Source organism: Pistacia vera, unplaced genomic scaffold, assembly GCF_008641045.1.
Source record: "Pistacia vera cultivar Batoury unplaced genomic scaffold, PisVer_v2 Contig14, whole genome shotgun sequence".
Lineage (NCBI taxonomy): Eukaryota > Viridiplantae > Streptophyta > Magnoliopsida > Sapindales > Anacardiaceae > Pistacia > Pistacia vera.
The window spans coordinates 79713-103991 of record NW_022195466.1 but is presented as its reverse complement, the minus strand read 5'-3'; the positions used below and the strand labels follow the sequence as shown (position 1 = coordinate 103991).

Sequence of the window (24279 nt, the reverse complement as noted above, 5' to 3'; positions counted from 1 at the left end):
TCATTATTTAGTAGAAAATTATTGGCAAATAGCTAAAGTATTTCATTCTTTTCTTAAAAAATTTTACCAATCCACTTTACAACTTTCTGGTGTGTATTATCCTACTAGTCCATTAGTAATACATACAATTATAAAAATTTCAGAGTTATTTACAAAAAATAAAAACAATGAAATTTTAAAAGAACCAATAAAGGCAATGGAAAAAAAAATTTTAAATATTTTAAACCCATTCCTTTTCTTTATTGTTTAGGTGCCTTACGTAATCCTAGAATTAAATAAGAATGTTTAGAAAATGGTTTAGAGACTTTAACTGAAAATTTACAAAACTTAGCATTTGTCAATCAAATAGGAGAGGTAAAAAATTATCTTGCAGAGGTATATTTCCAATATGAAAACAGGTATAGGAACCCGCAAAGACACGAAATACATAGGGAAGTTGCATTAGAAGAAACAAATGAAGACTTCTACACCTAGAGTGCATTTAATAGGCTGAAGAGGAACTGAACCCGAAGCACAGACGCAGCCTCCTCTTCAGAAGCACCAACAGCAACAACGAATCTACTATCCGCCATGCAATCACAGAGTAACGAGCTTCAACAATATTTGGGAACTCCCGAAATGTTACCAACAGATCCACAACAAAAGGCCAACTTTGATGTCTTGGAATATTGGAAAACCAGAAAATATATTTTTCCAGTATTATCAAGACTTGTCTCGGATGTTTTTGCTGTTCTTGTCTCAACCGTCTCATCCGAACAAACATTTAGTACAAGTGGAAGAATTTTAAATGAAAGGAGGACTAAACTTTCACAAAAAAGGAAAAGTGACTCCTCGGTTTCCAGACTGTGAAGCTTCTTCAAAGAACTACTCTGCATTGGCAGTTGTGCCCTATAAACACTACCGTAACCCCCAGTTCCAATGCAATATTTGATGTCAAAGTCTTCTGTTGCTCAATCATGTCTTCAAATGTAATTTTCGCATCATAATTCCAAATTGAAAACACATCTCTAGCTTGGTTGCCCTTGTCTCGAGTTTAGCTTCTTATCCTTACGTTTAAGGAGAATAAGAATGCAAATATAAGATGGACAAATATGGTGAAGGAAGCAAAATTTTAAGAGAAGGAGACACCTTTTGGGGGTTCAGAATGAGACACTTCTTAGGGGGTTCAGAAGGTGAAGGACTAGGACAAGCGGAAAAGCCCTTATCAACTAACCACATAAATCTTTGTTACCGATAAACTTTTCTGGTCCTTGATATTGCAATCAATTGGAATTTCACCCTCCAAATTATATATGACAAGTCAATGTAATACAAATCATGAAGTGATTTGGGGATAGTTCCAGAAAGATAATTGTGCGAAACATCTATATAAATGTATCTATTGAGATAATAGTATCCAATTGGAGAAGGTATTGTCCACGTGAGTGAGTTGATGACAGATCAAAATGATTAAGATTTTAAGGTAAGTAGATGGAATGCTTCCGCCAAATCTATTTCTAGAGAGGTTTAGATATTCAAGATTGAAGAGTTTTCCACTTGCATTTGGTAAATGACCAGAAAGGAAATTTGAGGAAAGATCGACATATTAATATTAACTAACTGAATAAGTCATTTGGAAGGGAGTGATTGAGTTGATTATGACTAAGATGCAAAATGGTTAGATGGGTTAAAAGACCTAGGGTTGAAGGAATAGGTCCAATTAGGTTGTTATTACTCAGATCTAAGAAAGTTAAATTCTTTAGATTGCCAAGTTTAGGAGGTAAGAAACCTCCAGTTTGTTGGAAGAAAGATCTAGGTATTCCAAGTTTGTCAAATGACCAACAGTTGAAGTGATCGATCCAGTGAATTTGTTTAATGACAAATTCAGTCTCATGAGATTGTTCAAGCTTCCAATCTCTGGAGGGATGACACCTTATTTATTGCCAAAAAAAAAAAAAAAATAGTCAATTTAATGCACTCACCTATTATTGAAATGATTAAAAAAAAAAAAAAGAATTAGTAGCATACCTGTAAGATTATTATTGGACAGGGAGAGGAATTTGAGCTTTGAAAGTGCACCAATTTGTGATGGAATGTGTCCGGAGAGAGAACTATTTACGATACTGAAATTTTTAAGGTTGGGAAAGCAAGAAAAGTTAATCTGGCTAAGCCTCTCTTATGTTATGACGAGGGTACCAAAGATCTATACAAATGATGCTTCCTTCCGAATTGCAAGTGATACCAACCCATTTGCAATGATTTGAAATATTGTGATGGGATCCCAAACTGGTGTTAAGTAAAGCCTTTTCTCTAATTGTAAAGATGATAATCATATGCTGCTACAACTTATCAGGAATATTAATAGCAACATAACATGTAAAAATGGTAGCCCATATAATCAGCCCTCTAGAAGTGAAGGAATTGAACACATGTTTAAAAACCTTATGCTTGTGCAGCTAGATACTCTATCTACCTGAAGCCAGTTTATATATATAATAAGTTTGAAGCTAGCTAAACCTCCGTTTATTGGTCTTGCCCAGACTGCGTCAATTCTTTTTTTTTTTTTTTATTCTTAAATTCTACCTCTTTTTGACTTAAGAGTCCATTTTGTACTCGTAATTTTGCCTCTTTTGACTTGAGAGCCATTTGTTTACAGATAAATTCTACCTTTTTGACTTGCTTGGACCTTAATAACCCTCCTACAATTAAACAAGTCTTGCGTATATTAGAAGATTATGACAGAGTCCAAGTAAAGTCTTTTGGTTTTTTTTCTTCCTAGAACGAACGTGGAGCAAGTTGTCAATTGTGACAATTCATTATAAATTGGAAAGTTATATATATATTTTTATAAGAATATAAATTTAATGTCTTTATTCAGATGTCATATTTTTACTAGAAATGCATATTTATTGTTCAGAAAAAAAAATTGCAAATGAATAAACAAGGACTATAATAATAAGAACAAACAAATACTATATATTAAACTTATGTAAAATAAAAAAATAAAAAAAGTAATTTAAGAGGAGAACAAACCAAACTAAAAACCCCAGGGGTGGCTTGAAGCTATAACGTTGAAGGAGGTTTGTTCATTTCCTTGAATTTCTAGATTCAAACCTTGGAGTTACATATCAGAATAATATGTGGCTTACTTGGTCATTTAAGCTTATAGAGTATTCAATAGACCCTATAGATTAGTTCAGATGCATGCAAGTTTGCCCAGATATCCCGGTTATTTAAAAAAAAAAAAAAAAAAAAGCCAAACTAGATTGAATAATAAAATTAAATTTTATTGTAACTTTTCTATTTGCTCTATGATTTTATAAATCTTCAAAAAACTTGAGTTTGTAATGAATTAAAGTTAGATGATTATGAAGAAATGTATAAACATAGAAGTCTGAGTTTTAAAGTAGAAGATATATATTCTAAAAGTGATTAATAAGTATAATAAATCTCGAAATTATTGAAATTAAAGAATAAATACTTAATATATATAAGTCATACTTAATAATAGATAATACAAATTAAGGATTGGCCTACACGGTTTCACATAAAAAGTTGCACAAATAATTCAGTTTACTGAGTCAATACTAATAATAGATAATACAAATTGTAAGGATTGGCCTACACGGCTTCACATAAAAAAGTTGTACAAATAATTTAGTCTTAACATGATTGTTGCTGCTGGTCTTTTTCACATACTATTAATTGTCAAGTTTTTTACGTTGCTGGATTGTTTTATAAGAAAAATTATCTTTCCTTTATATTCTTCGTCTTCTCCATGACTGGGCTTAATTGTGAAAAACATTATCTGAGGATCTTGTCCAATGCACTTCCACAGAACAGTGAAAACTACCCCACACTTTTTGCTAATAAAAACTATGACACTTTTTGAGAAATGTAAAAAACTACCCCTGAGCCCCAATTATCCAATTCCGTTAACTTGCAAGCTGAATTTACATAAAATTACTATTTTATTCTCACTTTCATTATATTTGAAATTGTTTTTGCTATTCAAGATTCAAACCCAGCCCTTCTAAGTTTTCGATTCAAAACTCTAACAAAAAATAATACTATAAATATATATAACTTATTATACAAACTTTAAAAAAAAATTAAATATTAAAATATCATTCACACATATAACTTAAATTAGTTAAAGCAGTGAATCAAGTTCAAATCATATTGGAAGGAAAAACTTTTTATCACATTTAATGAGAGTGAGAGCAAAATATAATTTTTATAAAAGATTTAAGTTGCAAGATAATAGATTTGGATGACGTTAGAAGTTGGCACTAGTTTTTGATTATTTCCTAGTGAGGGGAAGTTTCTGAAATTCTCCCCATTCAATATTCTCACGTCCCTTAACTCAACTTTAAATTTAAGAGAGGTGACATTCATGTCTTTGTAATTCATGTGTCATCTAGTTTGCTTAATTTGAACATGAAAAAAAATTTAACGATATATAAGTAGGGATGGGTGCGGGCGGGGACCCCATTCCCCATCCCCGCCCCGTTACCCACTCCCATGACCGTCCCGTAGACTGGGATTTTTTCATGACCATCCCCGACCCGTGGGGATGGAATCACTCCCATCCCCGTCCCGACCGACCTGATGAAAGGGGCTTCATGGGGAATTTCCCCCCAAACAGGGATTTTGCCTTGTGTAGATAAAAACTTTCTACATGCTCTTGCACAATGAGTCAGACAAAGAATCAATTGTTTTGCGATAACCAAACAACATAAGTTAAACGACCAGCACTTTACAGTACAAACGACTCCTTGAATGAAGTCTAATGAGTTACAAGGAGACAATAGTAAGACAGACCAAGAGAAGTCACATTACCTCTCCAAACATCTGGCTTACTTCAGGTGAGGTTACAAAATCACCTTCTGCTCCAAATACATCACGATTGATATAGAACCCAGCCTTAGGATTTGTCAGAACTTCCTCCATATACTCTGCAACTGAGACTGGCCCACCACGGAACTGGAAACCAGCAATTATTACAAATCAGCTTCAAGTACAAGGAGTAAGTTCGCATGTAATAGAAAACATAGCAAGTTCCATTATGCTCTGCTAATGCCCAACCACAAAATGCCAAAATAGACATGATGGAAAACTTTGTAACCACTTTTCCTATGGAGCTTCATAAAAAATAATAAAAAAACAAAATCTTTTAGCTTCCAGATAGTAACTAAACAACTTTAACTCATTTTAAAAAATCCACTATACCTATGGATCAGTTGTCATGCTCTCATATCAAGTCAAACTGACCGTATAACCATTTGAACAATTCTCATTCAAATGCAAAAAATTCATGTTGATAGAACAAAACTTGCCCGTTAATGCAAGTACCAATCGCCATAATCGTATCCCACCACCAAACAAAACTCCCTCCTTTAACAAAATAATACAAATACCTAAATCTACAAACTCACACACACATTTCCACAAACACTTAATACATGTTACTTAACGAACAAACCAAAAACTCATAAACATAAAACATTTCACACCTTTATGATCCCTTTAGGTTGCTTAACGAGCTCAGATTCCAAGTTCCGCTCATGTGAGTGCTCTACAAATCCAAAAAGGGACAAAATTTTAAAACAAAAATAAAAAGTTGGGAAATTACATGATATCAAGAGTATCCTAAGACTAACAAAAATAGGAGATTACAAAATATAATGGAAATCTCAACAGATTGTTGGTCCTCTGTTGTGTTGAGAATCTCTGGCATCTTTATTTTGTTTATTCCTGCTCAAATCTTCTTTTTTCTTTTTGCTCAAATCTTGAAGAATTCATTTTCGCATAAGATTAATTCAAGCTTGCAACTCTTTTGCAACTTGATCTTTCCATTTTGTTCATGGATTGGATAAATTCAACTGTTCAACTTGGAAGATATATTATGACAATAATTTGTCGAGGCTGGAAGACCGTGAAAAAGTTTTAGTTACTATTAAACGAAACCGACCTTTCTAAATGTAAATTTTAGAGTTGCACATGAAAAGTTACTTTATTATAAAATGATAAAAGATTACATTAAGAGAAGCAACCTAAACAAGGAGGCCAAATTAAAGAACTTGGTACACGGTTGTTACCATAGAACAGTGAAACACATCCATGCTTAACCCTCGGATTCATCAATTGCATATATATTTTGGTTTCTCATCTCTGAGATGGAAATCTCATGAAAAGGTTTTGTCAATGGTGTCTTGCGGCCAAGAAATTCATGAGACACACGATACATTGTAGGTCGTGACTTTGGCTTGGAACGTAAGCAAGCAAATGCTATTCTTGAAATAAGAGCAATATCCTGCATGACCATTGTGTCTGCAGGAGGTGAAAGGCGTGGGTCTAACATATCAATAAGCATCATATTTTGATTAGAAGAAGATGATACTGATGAAAGTAGTTCTCCTGGATGACAACCCATCAATGCTTCAAGTGCCACTACTCCAAAACTATAAACATCACATTTCTCAGTCACAATCATGGTGTAAGCAAGTTCTGCACAGAAAGTTAGAAATCCTTTAGAATAAATAATAACATCTATTCACTAATTTAGCTTCAAAAAATTAATGATATCAAAATGTAAGGTTTATATAGATTCTAAAGATGTCACTTCGATTATAACAGTCTCATATATTCATGAGAAGAGTAATTGAGTACTTCACCTGGGGCTATATATCCATAAGTTCCGGCTAATATGGTTCTATTGGAGGAGTCAGGATGTAGAAGTCTAGCCAACCCAAAGTCAGCAATAAATGCTTCCAATTCTGAGTTTAGTAGAATGTTGTTGCTTGATATGTCACGATGAACAATTGATGGAGTGCAATCATGATGTAAGTAAGACAAAGCATGTGCCATATTCTTAACTATGTTCACCCTCTTACTCCAATCCAACTCAATAGCTTCATCATCGTTGCGTAGAACACAAAACAGGCTTCCCCTCTCCATGTACTCATAAATTAAAAACATGCATTTTTTATGCAAACAAAATCCATAAAGCTTAATAATATTTCGATGTCGTAAGTTGGATAGTACATGGGCCTCATTTTGGAAACTGTTGAGGAAAGTTGACTCNAGCAATCCTTGTCATTGGAATTTAATGGCCATCATAACACAAGCTAGTGCATGATATTCCATGCACTAACATTGAAATAGACAACTGTAGTCAAGGTCTTTGGGCTCATTAGTCATTAGGATGGAACCTTGAGAATCTTGTCCAATGCACTCCCACAAGAACAATATGACCATCACTCCATCAGCCACACAAGTAACCATCAAGACTAAGAGTAACTGAGAATCTTGTCTAAAGATGTTGCTTCGATTATAAGAGTCACAAATATTTATGAGAAGAGTAACTGAGTACTTCACCTGGGGCTATATATCCATAAGTTCCAGCTAATATGGTTCTATTGGAAGAGTCAGGATGTAGAAGTCTAGCCAATCCAAAGTCAGCAACAAATGCTTCCAATTTTGAGTTTAGGAGAATGTTGTTGCTTGATAGGTCACGGTGAACGATTGATGGAGTGCAATCATGATGTAAGACAAAGCATGAGCAATATTCTTAACAATGTTTACCCTTTTACTCCAATCCAACTCAATAGCTTCATCATTGTTACGTAGAACACTAAACAAGCTTCCCCTCTCCATGTACTCATAAATTAAAAACATGCATTTTTTATGTAAACAAAATCCATAAAGCTTAATAATATTTCAATGTCGTAATTTGGACAGTACATGGGCCTCGTTTTGGAAACTGTTGAGGAAAGTTGACTCCTCAGTTTCTAAACTGTGAAGCTTCTTCAAAGCAACTACTCTGCCATTTGATAGTTGTGCCCTGTAAACACTAGCGTAACCCCCAGTTCCGATGCAGTATTTGATGTCAAAGTCCTCTGTTGCTTCAATCATGTCTTCAAATGCAATTCTACCATCATAATTCCAAATTGAAAACACATCTCCAGCCTTGGTCGCCTTTTTCTCGGGTTTAGCTTTTCCATGCTCACATTGAAGGGGAAATAGGAATCTAAATATTGAGATGATGAAAAATGTGGCGATAGCAAGCACAATTATAAGCATATGGGCAGCAAGCACAATTATAAGCAAATGGTAGCCCATATGCCCACTAGTCTACAGGTGAAGGATGTCAACACCGTTTTAAAAATCTTTTGCTTGGTTCAGTTACTCTCCATACTTATACAAAGTTTGAAGGTAGCTAACCTCCATTTAATTAATTGGTCTTGCCCCAGGCTGAGTGATTTTTTTACTCGTAAATTCTATGTACTTAAGAAGACTTGGACCATAATAAACACTCCTACAATTAAACAAGTCTTTTTTTAATTAAGAAGACTTTGAAATTCTCTTCTTCTTGATCACGCAGAGAAACCCGCCTCCACCACCAACTCCGTTGACCGCTCTGGCTTCTTGAATCCCCTGTTACACAAATTACTCATATTCATAATAGTTAAAACATGCTTTGATATTGCTTTTTCTTTTTTTCTGGTTTAAAATATTGTTGGTTTTTGGGTTTGTAGAGCACTCACATGAGCAGAACTTGGAATCTGAGCACGTTAATCAACTTAAAGGAATCANTTTTTTTTTTAAAGTTGTTTTAAGGGTGTAGTTTTTTTTCAAATTAAATGTTGCTGCTTATCTTGTCTGTCTCCCTTCTCCACTTTTCGTCATGGCCCACATCTCCTCTGTCTCTCTCTATCTTATCTCTTCCTCTCTTCTCCTCTCTTCCATAGTTTCCATCGCCCACTTCTTCTTTATCTACTCTGCGTCTCTGCTTCCATCTTCTCTCTCTTTTTCGCTATCTCTTCCCAATCTCTTCTCTTCCACATTCGCTATCTCAGATGTAGTGTTTTTCTTCAATTGTTCATTAACACTTCGCTTCAATAGAGATTAAAAAATTGCTTGCCTTTGTTCATTTGTAAGGTTTTTTCGACTCACATGTGTATTAACTTTCTCGGTTATGTCATCAACTTCATTCGTAACTTCTATTGTTGAAAGAACATTTAAATCAATTTTCCCAAGCACACCTCTACTATTACATTGTTCGGCCATGGTGACTAACAGAATAGAATCAAAGAGATGGAAATGGAACAAAAATGGAAATGAGTGAGGGATGACAGAATAAAAGAAATGGAACAGAGTAAAAGAAAAGAGACGAAGACTAGCAGAATAAAAGAAATGAAATAAAACAAATGTAAATTATTTAAATAATTCAATGTATGCAGCGGGAAAGTTTTTCTCACTTGCAAAATTTTTTCCCAGCTGCAAAATCAGAGGAAAAAGTTAGGTGGAAGGGAGAAGAATTTTTTTTATTAAAAGTCATGTATACCCTTAAAACGACTTTAAAAAAAAAAAATAACACAACAACAATAGAGAGAGAGAGTATATTAAAAAAACTTTATAACAACTAGTTCCACATAGTTTGTAAATCTTATTATAATTTTACCATACTGTCAGAGTAACTGTTTCTCGTACATGAACCTTTATATCATGTTTCAATCAATCTTTGTATCGTGATACATCGATATTAGAGTAATATGAACTTTTTTGTTTTTAAGCGGACCTTTCAAAACTTGCAATGATCTGAAGTATTCTTGGTCATGCCGCTGTTACTCCACCAACTGGAGTTAAGTAGAGCATCCTTTTGGAGAGTTAAAACTTAAAACTTAAAACTTAAAAGAACTTAAGAAAGAAAATTAGTTTGTAAAGTTGGACGATTGAGAAGAAGTTCGAGGTTTAGAAAGTAGAATATAAATAATCAATTAGTTAATAAAATTGAAAAGTTTAGATGGTTGGGCAGAAACTACATAGCTATTTCATTATAAAAATAGACAGACTAACTAAAACATTAAACATTAAGGGAAAAAAGGCTTAAAAAAAGAGACTAAACAACAAGAGAATGTTCTAAAAGGGAAGCCTATGGCCACCACTATACAATTTCACCAAGATAAGATAGAGAACTGAAGTCAAGGTCTTTTTAGCTTAACTTCTGGGTAAGATGCATGCATTTCCACACAAACACCTTGACCAACTACAAAATCATCCAGCGAAAACTTTACGGTATAGCAATCCTTGTCATTGGAATTTAATGGCCATCATAACACAAGCTAGTGCATGATATTCCATGCACTAACATTGAAATAGACAACTGTAGTCAAGGTCTTTGGGCTCATTAGTCATTAGGATGGAACCTTGAGAATCTTGTCCAATGCACTCCCACAAGAACAATATGACCATCACTCCATCAGCCACACAAGTAACCATCAAGACTAAGAGTAACTGAGAATCTTGTCTAAAGATGTTGCTTCGATTATAAGAGTCACAAATATTTATGAGAAGAGTAACTGAGTACTTCACCTGGGGCTATATATCCATAAGTTCCAGCTAATATGGTTCTATTGGAAGAGTCAGGATGTAGAAGTCTAGCCAATCCAAAGTCAGCAACAAATGCTTCCAATTTTGAGTTTAGGAGAATGTTGTTGCTTGATAGGTCACGGTGAACGATTGATGGAGTGCAATCATGATGTAAGACAAAGCATGAGCAATATTCTTAACAATGTTTACCCTTTTACTCCAATCCAACTCAATAGCTTCATCATTGTTACGTAGAACACTAAANTTAGGAGTAATGCTATAAATCGTTTAAAGTTAAATAATCTTAATATTTATTTATAATGTCATTAATATCATATCACTATTATTTATAACGTTTTTCATTTTTACTAATTAACATAAAAAATCAATATTCCTATTTAATTAAATAAACAAAGAAAAAAATGTATCTTTATATTTGGACTAATAGATAATCGAATAAAGACTTTGAATTAACTAAATTTTAATTTATAATAAACTATTTAAGGGTATTTTCATCTTTTCAGTAAAATATAAATAGAAAACACTAACAGAACCTAATGAAGGGTGCGAAAATGTCATTTTGAAACTTGATGGTTGGGTTTCATCAAACCTTGGGTGGGAAAATGTTGTTCTCCCCTATTTGAACATTCAAAAGTTGTATATATTAAACGAAACTGACCTTTCTAAATGTAAATTTTAGAGTTGCATATGAAAATTTACTTTATTATAAAAAGATAAAAGATTACATTAAGAGAAGCAACCTAAAAAGGAGGCCAAATAAATGAACTTGGTACATGATTGTTACTATAAAACAGTGAAACACGTCCATGCCTAACCCTCGGATTCATCAATTGCATATATATTTTGGTTTCTCATCTCAAAGACAGAAATCTCACAAAAAGGTTTTGCCAATGGTGTCTTGCGGCTAAGAAATTCATAAGACACGCGATGCATTGTAGGTCGTGACTTTGGTTTGGAACGTAAGCAAGCAAATGCTATTCTTGAAATAAGAGCAATATCCTGCATGACCATTGTGTCCGCCGGAGGTGAAAGGCGTGGGTCTAACAGATCAAGAAGCATCATATTTTGAGGAGAAGAAGATGATACTGATGAAAGTAGTTCTCCTGGATGACAACCCATCAATGCTTCAAGTGCCACTACTCCAAAACTATAAACATCACATTTCTCAGTCACAATCATGGTGTAAGCAAGTTCTGCACAGAAAGTTAGAAATCCTTTAGAAGAAATAATAACATCTATTCACTAATTTACTTTCAAAAAATTAATGATATCAAAATGTAGTTTTATATAGATTCTAAAGATGTCACTTCGGTTATAACAGACATATATTTAGAGAAGAGTAATTGAGTACTTCACTGGGGCTATATATCCATAAGTTCCGGCTAATATGGTTCTATTGGAGGGTCAGGATGTAGAAGTCTAGCCAACCCAAAGTCACAATAAATGCTTCCAATTCTGAGTTTAGTAGAATGTTGTTGCTTGATATGTCACGATGAACAATTGATGGAGTGCAATCATGATGTAAGTAAGACAAAGCATGTGCCATATTCTTAACTATGTTCACCCTCTACTCCAACCAACTCAATAGCTTCATCATCGTTGCGTAGAACACAAAACAAGCTTCCCTCTCCATGTACTCATAAATTAAAACATGCATTTTTTATGCAAACAAAATCCATAAAGCTTAATATATTTCGATGTCGTAAGTTGGATAGCACAGGGCCTCATTTTGGAAACTGTTGAGGAAAGTTGACTCCTCGTTTCCAGACTATGAAGCTTCTTCAAAGCAACTACTCTGCCATTCGGCAGTTGTGCCCTATAAACACTACCGTAACCCCCAGTTCCAATGCAGTATTTGATGTCAAAGTCCTCTGTTGCTTCAACCTGTCTTCAAATGCAATTTTCCCATCATAATTCCAAATTGACACACATCTCTAGCCTTGTTGCCCTGTCTCTGGTTTAGCTTCTTCATCCTTACGTTTAAGGAGAATCAAGAATCCAATATTAAGATGCTGACAGATATGGTGTAGAAGCAAAATTTTAGAGAAGGAGACACCTTCTTTGGGGTTTAGAAGGAGACCGTTCTTAGTGGGTTTAGAAGATGTAAGACTAGGACAAGCGGAAAAGCCCTTATCAACTAGGCCACATAAATTCTTGTTACCATAAACTTTTCTGGTGGTTGATATTGCAAATCAATTGGATTTCACCCTCCAATTATTATATGACAGTCAATGTAATACAAACCATGAAGGGTTTAGGGTGGCTCCAGAAAGATAATTGTGCGAAACATCTATATACATGTACTATTGAGATAATAGTATCCAATTGAGAAGGTATGTTCCCAGTGAGTGAGTTGAATGACAAATCAAAATGATTAGACTTTTAAGGTAAATAGATGGAATGCTTCCACCAATCTGTTTCTAGAGAGGTTTAGATATTCAAGGTTGAAGAGTTTTCCACTTGCATTTGGTATATCCAGAAAGGAAATTTGAGGAAAGATCGACATGTTGAAGATGAACTAACTGAGTAAACTCATTTGAATGGAGTGATTGAGTTGATTATGACTAAGATGCACAATGGTTAGATGGGTTAAAAGACACATAGTTTGAAGGAATATTCAATTAGGTTGTTATTACTCAAGCTGCGAAGTTAAATTCTTTAGATTGCCAAGTTCAGGAGGTAAGAAACCTCCAAGTTTGTTGAAAGAAAGATCTGTATTCCAAGTTTGTCAAATGACCAATAGTTGAAGTAATAATCCAGTGAATTTGTTAACGACAAATTCAGTCTCTTGAGATTGTTCAAGCTTCCCAATTTCTGGAGGGATGACACCTTTAATTCATTGCCAAAAAAAATGTGAATTTAATTGCACTCACCTATTATTTGAATGATTAAAAAAAAAAAATCAGTAGCGTACTGTAAGATTTTTTGGACAGAGAGAGGAATTCGAGCTTTGAAAGTGCACCAATTTGTGATGGAATTATCCCGAGGAGAACTATTTATGATACTGAAATTTTTAAGGTTGGGAAAGCAAGAAAAGTTAATCCGGCTAAGCTCTCCTTCTATGTACGAAAGATCTATGCAAATGATGCTTCCTGCCGAATTGCAAGTGATACCAAACCATATGCAATGATTTGAAATATTATTGATGGGATCCCACCAACTGGTGTTAAGTAGGGCTTCTTTCTCTAACTGTAAAGATGATAATTCATATGCTGCTACAACTTTATCAGAAATATTGATAGCAACATAACATGTAAAAATAGTAGCCCATATGATCAGCACTCTAAAAGTGAAGGAATTGAACACCATGTTTAAAACCTTATGCTTGGTTTAGCTAGATACTCTATCTACTTAAAGCCAGTTTATATATATAAGTTAGTTTGAAGCTAGCTAAACCTCCATCTAATTGGTCTGGCCCCAGGCAGTCTCAGTTCTTTTTTTTTTTTTTTTTAATTCTTAAATTCGACCTTTTTTTGTCTTAAGGGTCCATTTTTCACTCGTAAATTTTGCCTCTTTTTGACTTGAGAGCCATTTGTACAAATAATTCAGTCTTTACATGATTGTTGCTGGGGGACTTTTTTATGTACTATTAATTGTCAAAGTTTTTGACGTTGCTGGATTGTTTTATAAGAAAAATTATTCTTTCCTGTATATTCTTCGTCTTCTCCATGACTTGGCTTAATTGTGAAAAACATTATCCTTGCGTTCTCATTTCCAAAACTACCCCACACTTTTTGCTGCTAACACCTTATGACACTTTTTTGAGAAATAGTAGAAAACTACCTCTGAGCCCCAACTCCATCCAATTCCGTTAACCTGCAAGCTGAAATTTACGTGAAATTACTATTTTATCCTCAATTTGTTTTTGCTATTTCCAAGATTCAAACCCAGCCCTTCTAAGTTTTCGATTCAAAACTCTAACAAAGGTATATAATAATAATATATATAACTTACCATACAAACTTTAAAAAAAAAATATTAAAAACACCATTCACACATATTACTTAAATTGGCTAAAGTAGTGAATCAAGTTCAAATCATATTGGAAGGAAAAACTCTTTATCACATTTAATGAGAGTGAGAGCAAAATATAATTTTTATAAAAGAATTTAAGTTGCAAGTTAATAGATTTGGATGACGTTAGAACTTGGCACTAGTTTTTGATTATTTCCGAGTGAGGGGAAGTTTCCAAAATTCTCTCCATTCAATACATTCAATATTATACGCAAATTTTAAATTTATGTGGAGGTGACATCCATGTTTGTTGCGATTCATGTGTGTCTTCTAGTTTGCTTAATTTGAACATGAAAAAAAATTTTAACGGTATATAAGTGTATTTGACCTTTTGTTGTGTTACATATGTCGTCTCTTCCCCTCAATTTTATATTAGTTAAAAATTTATTAAAGCTTCTTCGCTTTGTTTAAATTGGCAAATGGAGGAAGCAAAGTTTGGTTTTTCTTTTTTTTTTCTGGATGTGAACATCTACAACTTCTTCGTCTGGATGTGAACACCTAAGCAATTAGTTAATAAAACTGAAAATTTTAGATGGTTGAGCAGAAACTACATAGCTATTTCATTATAGAAATAGACAGAGACTAACTAAAATTTAAAATATATCTTTCCTCTTATGGTCGGATGACAAACCCTTTAATCATTGGGGTTAGTTATACCTAGAAGTTTCGTATTTAAGTTGCTGAAAAAGCTTAAAGAAGAGACAAAACAACAAGAGAATACGGTAAAAGGGGAGCATATGACCACAACTATACAATTCCACCAAGATAACATCAATGTTTTAAAACCTAACCCGGGGTGAAACCCGGCAAAGTTTTCGGGTCCCGGGTGGACCGGTTGACAAAAACTTTTAAAATTTAACAAATACACCCCTAAAAATTTTTGTAAGTCCCTATAGGTTTGAACTTTATCAAACACACCCCAAATGCAAATCAACCGATGATTGATTGGCGGTGGCAACACCCCAGATGCAAACCCAATCGTCCCTTAAGCCCATTTCCATTCAAATCTACTCAAGATCTGGCAGAAATAGGTTTGATTTTGGCCAGATCTCACTGACGCCAACGTCAACATTCCAGACCAGATCTCATCAACGCCGGTGTAAAAAACCCTCCCCATCACCCAGGAATTACTCCCCTCTTCCTCCCAACCAAAACCCACCTCTCACCACCCCAGTTAGCCTCGCCAATCGCCGAAAAAATCCCATTGTTGTCGCTGCCAAATTTGTTGGATTTTTGGTCAATTTACTCACCGGAAATCAATGCCTTCACCACCATTGCATTCATCGGCACTTAGTCTTCAATAGTCCTAACCTTCCAGCCATGGATTGTTCGTCGATCATCCTCCCAAATCTTAGGGTTTTGGGGTGAATCGGAAAAGTTAAACTCGGCCCGTCGAAGCTTCCAGGTCTCGGTTCAACCGGTCGGGTCGGGCCGGGTTTTAAAACACTGGATAAGATAGAGAACTGAAGTCAAGGTCTTTTCAGCTTAACTTTTGGGTAAGATAGAATGTTAAACGTCCTCATAAAATGCATGCACTTCCACAAAAACATCTTGACCAACTACAAAATCATCCAGCAAAAACTTCACAGCATAGCAAACCAGGTCAGTGGAATTTAATGGCCATCAACAACACAAGCTAGTGCATGATATGAAATAACATTGAAATAGACAACTGAAGTCAAGGTCTTTTGGGCTTATTAGTCATTAGGATGGATCCTTGAGGATCTTGTCCAATGCACTTCCATAAGAACAGTATGACCATCAGTCGGACAAGTAACCATCAAGACTAAGATTCACGATATAATCTATGTCCTTGCCATTAGAGTCGATTTTTGTGTAATCCAAAGAAGATAAAAGAAGTACAGGCAAGCCTGCTCAAAGCTTAAGAACATTAAACTACTGGAATTTTTGGCTTCTAAAGTCTCTTGGCTTTCAATAACATGAATTTGAACATAAAGAAATAAACTGGGGATGATTCATGGTCACCTTTTAATCCCAATGCCCGATGCAAAGGCTTCGCAACTAAGGCAATTGCCTTAGGCCTCCCCTTGGCTGATAGGGTAATGTGGTTTAGCTGATGGGGTTGTACTTCCTGGGGCTTCACATGCAGGGCACCTACAAGAAGATGGAGATAGTTCATGCAGTTTACAGTATATTTCATTGACTCCACTTAGTTGCTAACCCAATTCTATTTTATCCCAAATTTCATATTATAAGCAAATTACCATTATATGTGGTATTGACATTTAAATAAAATGATGATACATTAATTACCAAAAAAAAAAAAAAAAATAAGACACGCGATCATGAGGTCGTGACTTTGGTTTGGAACGTAAGCAAGCAAATGCTATTCTTGAAATAAGAGCAATATCTGCATGACATTGTGTCGCAGGAGGTGAAAGGGTGGGTCTAAAGATCAAAAGCATCATATTTTGATTAGAAGAAGATGATACGATGAAAGTAGTTCTCCTGGATGACAACCCATCAATGCTTCAAGTGCCACTACTCCAAAACTATAAACATCACATTTCTCAGTCACAATCATGGTGTAAGCAAGTTCTGCGAGAAGTTAGAAATCCTTTAGAAGAAATAATAACATCTATTCACTAATTTACTTTCAAAAATAATGATATCAAATGTAGTTTATAAGATTCTAAAGATGTCACTTCGATTATAACCTCATATATTATGAGAAGAGTAATTGAGTACTTCACTGGGGCTATATATCCATAAGTTCCGGTAATATGGTTCTATTGGAGGAGTCAGATGTAGAAGTCTAGCCAACCCAAGTCGCAATAAAATTCCAATTCTGAGTTTAGTAGAATTTGTTGCTGATATCACGATGAACAATTGATGGAGTGCAATCATGATGTAAGTAAGACAAAGCATGTGCCATATTTTTAACTATGTTCACCCTCTTACTCCAATCCAACTCAATAGCTTCATCATCGTTGGTAGAACACAAACAAGCTTCCCCTCTCCATGTACTCATAAATTAAAAAAATGCATTTTTTATGCAAACAAAATCCATAAGCTTAATAATTTTCGATGTCGTAAGTTGGATAGTACATGGGCCTCATTTTGGAAATGTTGGGAAAGTTGACTCCGTTTCCAGACTATGAAGCTTCTTCAAAGCAACTACTTTCCCATTTGGCAGTTGTGCCCTATAAACACTACCGTAACCCCAGTTCCAATGCAGTATTGATGCAAAGTCCCTGTTGCTTCAACATGTCTTCAAATGCATTTTCCCTCTAATTCCAAATTGAAAACACATTTAGCTTGGTTGCCCTTGTCTCGGGTTTAGCTTCTTCATCCTTACGTTTAAGGAGAATCAAGAATCCAAATATTAAGAGCTGACAGATATGGTGATAGGAAGCAAAATTTTAAGAGAAGGAGACACCTCTTTGGGGTTTAGAAGGAGACACGTCTTAGTGGGTTTAGAAGATGTAAGACTAGGACAAGCGGAAAAGCCCTTATCAACTAGGCCACATAAATCTTTGTTACCAATAAACTTTTGGTCTTGATATTGCAAATCAATTGGAATTTCACCCTCCAATTATTATATGACAAGTCAATGTAATACCAACATGAGGGTTTAGGGATGGTTCCAGAAAGTAATTGTGCGAAACATCTTATACATGTATCTATTGAGTAATAGTATCCATTGGAGAAGGTTGTTCCCAGTGAGTGAGTTGAATGCAAATCAAAAAATTAAGACTTTAAGGTAAATAGATGGAATGCTTCCACCAAATCTGTTTTAGAGAGGTTTAGATATTCAAGGTTGAAGAGTTTTCCACTTGCATTTGGTAATGACCAGAAAGGAAATTTGAGAAAGATCGACATGTGAAGATGAACTAACTGAGTAAATCCTTGGAATGGAGTGATTGAGTTGATTATGACTAAGATGCACAATGGTTAGATGGGTTAAAAGACACATAGTGAAGGAATAGGTCCAATTAGGTTGTTATTACTCAGATCTGCGAAAGTTAAATTCTTTAGATTGCCAAGTTCAGGAGGTAAGAAACCTCCAAGTTTGTTGAAAGAAAGATCTAGGTATTCCAAGTTTGTCAAATGACCAATAGTTGAAGTGGATCATCCAGTGAATTTGTTTAACACAAATTCAGTCTCTTGAGATTGTTCAAGCTCCAATTTCTGGAGGGATGACACCTTTAATTCATTTGCCAAAAAAAATAGTGAATTTAATTGCACTCACCTATTATTTGAAATGATTAAAAAAAAAAAAAATCAGTAGCTACCTGTAAGATTATTATTGGACAGGAGAGGAATTCGAGCTTTGAAAGGCACCAATTTGTGATGGAATGTATCGAGAGAGAACTATTTATGATACTGAAATTTTTAGGTTGGGAAAGCAAGAAAAGTTAATCCGGCTAAGCTCCTTCTATGTACGAAAGATCTATGCAAATGATGCTTCCTGCCGAATTGCAAGTGATACCAAACCAATGCAAGATTTGATTATGATGGGATCCCACCAACTGGTGTTAAGTAGGGTTCTTTCTCTAACTGTAAAGATGATAATTCATATGCTGCTACAACTTTATCAGAAATATTGATAGCAACATAACATGTAAAAATAGTAGCCCATATGATCAGCACTTAAAAGTGAAGGAATTGAACACCATGTTTAAACCTATGCTTGGTTTAGCTAGATACTCTATCTACTTAAGCCAGTTTATATATAAGTTAGTTTGAAGCAGCTAAACCTCCTCTAATTGGTCTGGCCCCAGGCAGCTCAATTCTTTTTTTTTTTTTTTTTTAATTCTTAAATTCACCTTTTTTTTGTCTAAGGGTCCATTTTTTTACTCGTAAATTTTGCTCTTTTTGACTGAGAGATTTGTACAAATAATTCAGTCTTTACATTATTGTTGCTGGGATCTTTTTAGTATATTAATTGTCAAGTTTTTGACGTGCTGGATTGTTTTATAGAAAAAATTATTCTTTCCTGTATATTCTTCGTCTTCTCCATGACTTGGCTTAATTGTGAAAAACATTATCCTTGCGTTCTCATTTCCAAACACCCCCACACTTTTTGCTGCTAAACTTATGACACTTTTTTGAGAAATAGTAGAAAACTACCTCTGAGCCCCACACTCCACCAATTCATTAACTTTATGATCCCTTTAAGTTGCTTAACGAGCTCAGATTCCAAGTTCCGCTCATGTGAGTGCTCTACAAATCCAAAAAGGGACAAAATTTTAAAACAAAAATAAAAAGTTAGGAGATTACATAATATCAAGAGTATCCTAAGACTAACACAAATAGGAGATTACAAAATATAATGGAAATCTCATCATATTGTTCGTCCTCTGTTGTGTTAATTTCTCTTTCCCTCTCAATTTTGGCTAAAAGCTTTATTTTGAGAATCTCTAGCATCTTTATTTTGTTTATTCCAACTGAAGTTTCTTCTTTTTTCTTTGTGCTCAAATCTTGAAGAATTCATTTTCGCATAAGATTAATTCAAGCTTACAACTCTTTTTGCACTTGATTTCTATTTTGTTCATGGATCAGATAAATTCAACTGTTCAACTTAGACTAGGAAGATATATTATGACAATAATTTGTCGAGGCTGGAAGGCCGTGAAAAAGTTTTAGTTACTATTTGAACGGGAGAACGACATTTTCCCACCCAATGTTTGGCAAAATGACACTTTGCCACCCATCAAGTTTCAAAATTAGGTTATGTTATGTTTTCCATTAATATTTTATTGAAAAGACAAAAATACCCTTAAATATTTGACTTTATAAATATTTTATTATTTTTAATTAGCCAAAAAGTCAAATATTAAAAAAGAAAAAAATAAAAAATAGTTAACCCTACTTAAAAAGTTAGGAGTAATGCTATAAATTATTTAAAGTTAAATAATCTTAATATTTATTTATAATGTCATCAATATCACATCACTATTATTTATAATGTTTTTCATTTTTACTAATTAACATAAAAAATCAATATTCCTATTTAATTAAATAAACAAAGAAAAAAATGTATCTTTATACTTGGACTAATAGATAATCGAATAAAGACTTTGAATTAACTAAATTTTAATTTATAATAAACTAATTAAGAAATAAACTATTTAAGGGTATTTTCATCTTTTCAGTAAAATATTAACAGAAAATACTAACAGAACCTAATGAAGGGTGCGAAAGTGTCATTTTGAACCTTGATGGGTGGGAAAGTGTTCGTTCATCAAACCTTGGGTAGGAAAATGCATTTCATCAAACCTTGGGTGGGAAGAACGACATCTCCCCTATTTGAACACTCAAAAAGTTGTATATATTAAACAAAATCAACCTTTCTAAATGTAAATTTTAGAGTTGCATATGAAAAGTTACTTTATTATAAAAAGATAAAAGATTACATTAAGAGAAACAACCTAAACAAGGAGGCCAAATAAATGAACTTGGTACACGATTGTTACTATAAAACAGTGAAACACGTCCATGCCTAACCCTCGGATTCATCAATTGCATATATATTTTGGTTTCTCATCTCTGAGACAGAAATCTCACAAAAAGGTTTTGCCAATGGTGTCTTGCGGCTAAGAAATTCATNTATAATATTGATGAGATATAACCAAATTAACCCATATAACAAAATAAATGGAAACTATAAATAAATGGAAAATCCAACTTGATGATGATGATGCCAAGATTGCAGATGTTAAGAAAGTATGTGATAACGTGAGACAGACAAACGGAAAATCCAAGAAGAGAAAAAAAGTTAAAAATAATGGCAGAGGATTTTCAGGTTCTGTTTGCTATTTCCCGTTTTAGTTGTTGAGCTTTGTAACTGATAAAATTTAGTTCTGTAATCTTTTTATGTACACAGGGTGAAGTTACCAACTTGAGAGACGACATTTCCAACTTCAGAGAAGACATAGAGAGTGAAATTTCCAACTTGAGGGTGAATGAGGGAGAATATCGCCAACATGAAAGAGGATATATTTGATCGGAGAGAGGATGCTTTCGACTGTAGTGAAGATGGCTCTACCAGTCTCCGAGAAACATGCCTTAAAAGTATAGAGTACTACCTCCTTCATCACTGCCTCACCCTTCAACATCCAGAGCTTTATAATCATTGCATTCTTCATATTTAGTGTTCTTAATTTGGAATTTTATTGGTTTCTCAGATATATATTTAGCTTTTCTTGCTCCATTTCGGACTGTTGTTTTATGGAATAGCTCATATATTTGAGATGAATGTATTGCTTTGTGGAACAGCTGACTCTTAATATTCTTGTTAAATGAAAAGACTGAATCATATTATTGATGCCACAACATTACTGGATGAGTAATTATCATTAGATGTGAATCTTGAAGCAACAGAATGGTTTAAGATTCATATGTAATGGTGATTAACTTTATGTAATTATATGATTTAGCAAATACCAAAAAGTGCATCATAAAGGTAAAGGATTAAAAGGTGACTCAGAAGACAAAATCAGATCTTCAATTCAATTACTGCAGGAATATTTGGTAACAGATTCATAAGAAATACAAACTTTGTAAATTTATTTGATAAGAGCATAAATTACTAATGTACAAAAGCTTAAAGTAGCTAGCTTTACAAAACTGTCATGGNAAAAAAATTACAAATGAATAAACAAGGATTTTATAATAAATAAGAACAAATGAATACTATTTATTAAACTTACAAAAAAAGGTAATTTAAGAAGAGAACAAACCAAACTGGAGATTAAATAATAAAATTAAAAATTTCATTGTAACTTTTCTATTTGCATATATGATTTTATTAAATCTTCAAAGTAACATTTTTCTAATTTTTATTTTCTTATAACCTCAAATGGATTTTATTGAAATCTTAGGAGTTAAAAGTGCTTATGAAAGAAAGTTGGACTAAGCCTAGATTGTAGTTTGTAATGAATTAAAGTTGGATGATTCTGAAGAGACGTATAAACATAGAAGTATGAGTTTTAGAAAGAAAGATTCATATTCTAATTAATTAATAAGTATAATAATTCTCAAAATTAATGAAATTAAATAGAATAAATTTACCAAATTATTAAATGGTAAGTAAATGAATCATTTATGGTCCATCATCTATAAGTCAATACTTGGAATAAATGTATAGATAAAGGGAGAAAAACTGAAAATCTCAAGTTTAATTTTTGGTTAACACTGAGCGCGTTTCCACAAGAACAATAGATCTCCAAACTAAACCATGGTTAGTAAGCTTCACGATATAGACCGAGTCTTGTAATGTTATTGGCGTTTACTATAATGTTTGATCAATGGGATCTGCCAGATAATTAGCTGATTTTCCACACTTAATTGGTGATGACTGTTGACTTATGATTCATATCATGGAAAAATGAGGAGAAAGGAATCCAAAATTAAATTTCCACAAGACTATTAATTGGCATGGATTTTCCACAAACATAATTGGTGATGATATTCCACACGCAAAGTTAATCTTAAGGGATAAAAAAAAAAAAATTCCCCCTTAATGGAAACTAATAAAAAGTTACTAGAAGAAAATTGTAATCCGAGCAAGCTGTGGCTTTATTATTCAGATTGATCCTTCTGAATATTTATTTAATTCATCTTGCAATTCTCGAAATTCATAAAAAGTGACAATTAAACAAGTATTGCAGAAACGTGGAGCAAGTTGTCAATTGTCACAATTCATTATAGTTTTAGAAAGTTATATATATAAGAAGAAATAGTTATGACATATACTTTTAACTCATTTTGTTCCTTTAAAGTCTTTCGTTTGAAATTTGGTTAGTTTAGAACATGAAAAAAAAAAAATTAACCAAAAAAAAAAAAAAAAAGGTAACTTAAGAAGAGAACAAACCAAACTAGAGATTAATACCTCTCCCCTTATAGTTAGATGACAAACCCTTTCGCCATTGGAGTTCTATACCCAAATGGTCTTGTCTTCAAGTCACAGTAGGCATATCTACTACATTTGTGTCATTATCTTGATCCATTGGGCTTATAGGGTGTTCCGTGACCCTCAGAATGAGACAGACCCAACTTGTAGGATTTTTTCTATGACCCTGAGAATTAGACAGGCCCAACTTGTAGGGTGAGCTTGTAGGGTCTTTCATGACCCTGAGGATTAAGTAGACTCTAATGTGGGATTGGATACCTCAATTACAAAAAATAAAAACTAGAGATTAATAATAAAATTAAAATTTTTATTGTAACTTTTCTATTTGCATCTATGATTTTATTAAATCTTCAAAATAACTTTTTTTTTTTTTTTTAATTTTTATCTTTCTTATAACCTCAAATACAATGTGTGTGTGTGTGTGTGTGTGTATAAAGTTTTATGTCCAAAAATCAAGTCAAACTGACCGTATAACCATTTGAACAATTCTCATTCAAAGCGAAAAATACATGTTGATAGAACAAAACTTGCCCGTTAATGCAAATACCAATCGCCATAATCGTATCCCACCCCCAAACAAAACTCCCTCCTTTAACAAAATAATACAAATACCTAAATCTACAAACTCACACACACATTTCCACCAAACGCTTAATACTGTTACCAGAACAAAGAAGCGAACAAACCAAAAACTCATAAACATAAAACATTTCACACCTTATGATCCCTTTAAGTTGCTTAACGAGCCAGTTCAAGTTCCGCTCATGTGAGTGCTCTACAAATCCAAAAAGGGACAAAATTTAAAACAAAAATAAAAGTTGGGAAATACATGATATCAAGAGTATCCTAAGACTAACAAAAATAGGAGATTACAAAAATATAATGGAAATCTCAACATACTGTTGGTCCTCGTGTTGTGAATTTTCTCTTCCCTCTCAATTTTGACTTAAAGCTTTATTTTGAGAATTCTGGCACCTTTATTTTGCTTATTCCGCTCAAGTTTCTTTTTTTTT

General features: G+C 33.7%; 1 protein-coding gene and 1 pseudogene across 1 annotated transcript; both read right to left on the bottom strand.

Moving 5' to 3' along the window:
- Positions 1-4826: 4826 nt before the first annotated feature.
- LOC116123020 (MDIS1-interacting receptor like kinase 2-like) lies at positions 4827-8103 on the bottom strand. Its single transcript, XM_031408814.1, has 5 exons — positions 7732-8103; positions 6657-7032; positions 6081-6489; positions 5496-5557; positions 4827-4965 (listed from the first exon to the last, which is right to left on the bottom strand). The coding sequence occupies exons 1-3, from the start codon at positions 8101-8103 to the stop codon at positions 6107-6109; spliced, it is 1131 nt and encodes a 376-aa protein (XP_031264674.1). The 3' UTR covers positions 4827-4965; positions 5496-5557; positions 6081-6106.
- A 222-nt stretch (positions 8104-8325) lies between these two features.
- Positions 8326-13683, bottom strand: LOC116123019 (annotated as a pseudogene).
- Positions 13684-24279: the final 10596 nt, after the last annotated feature.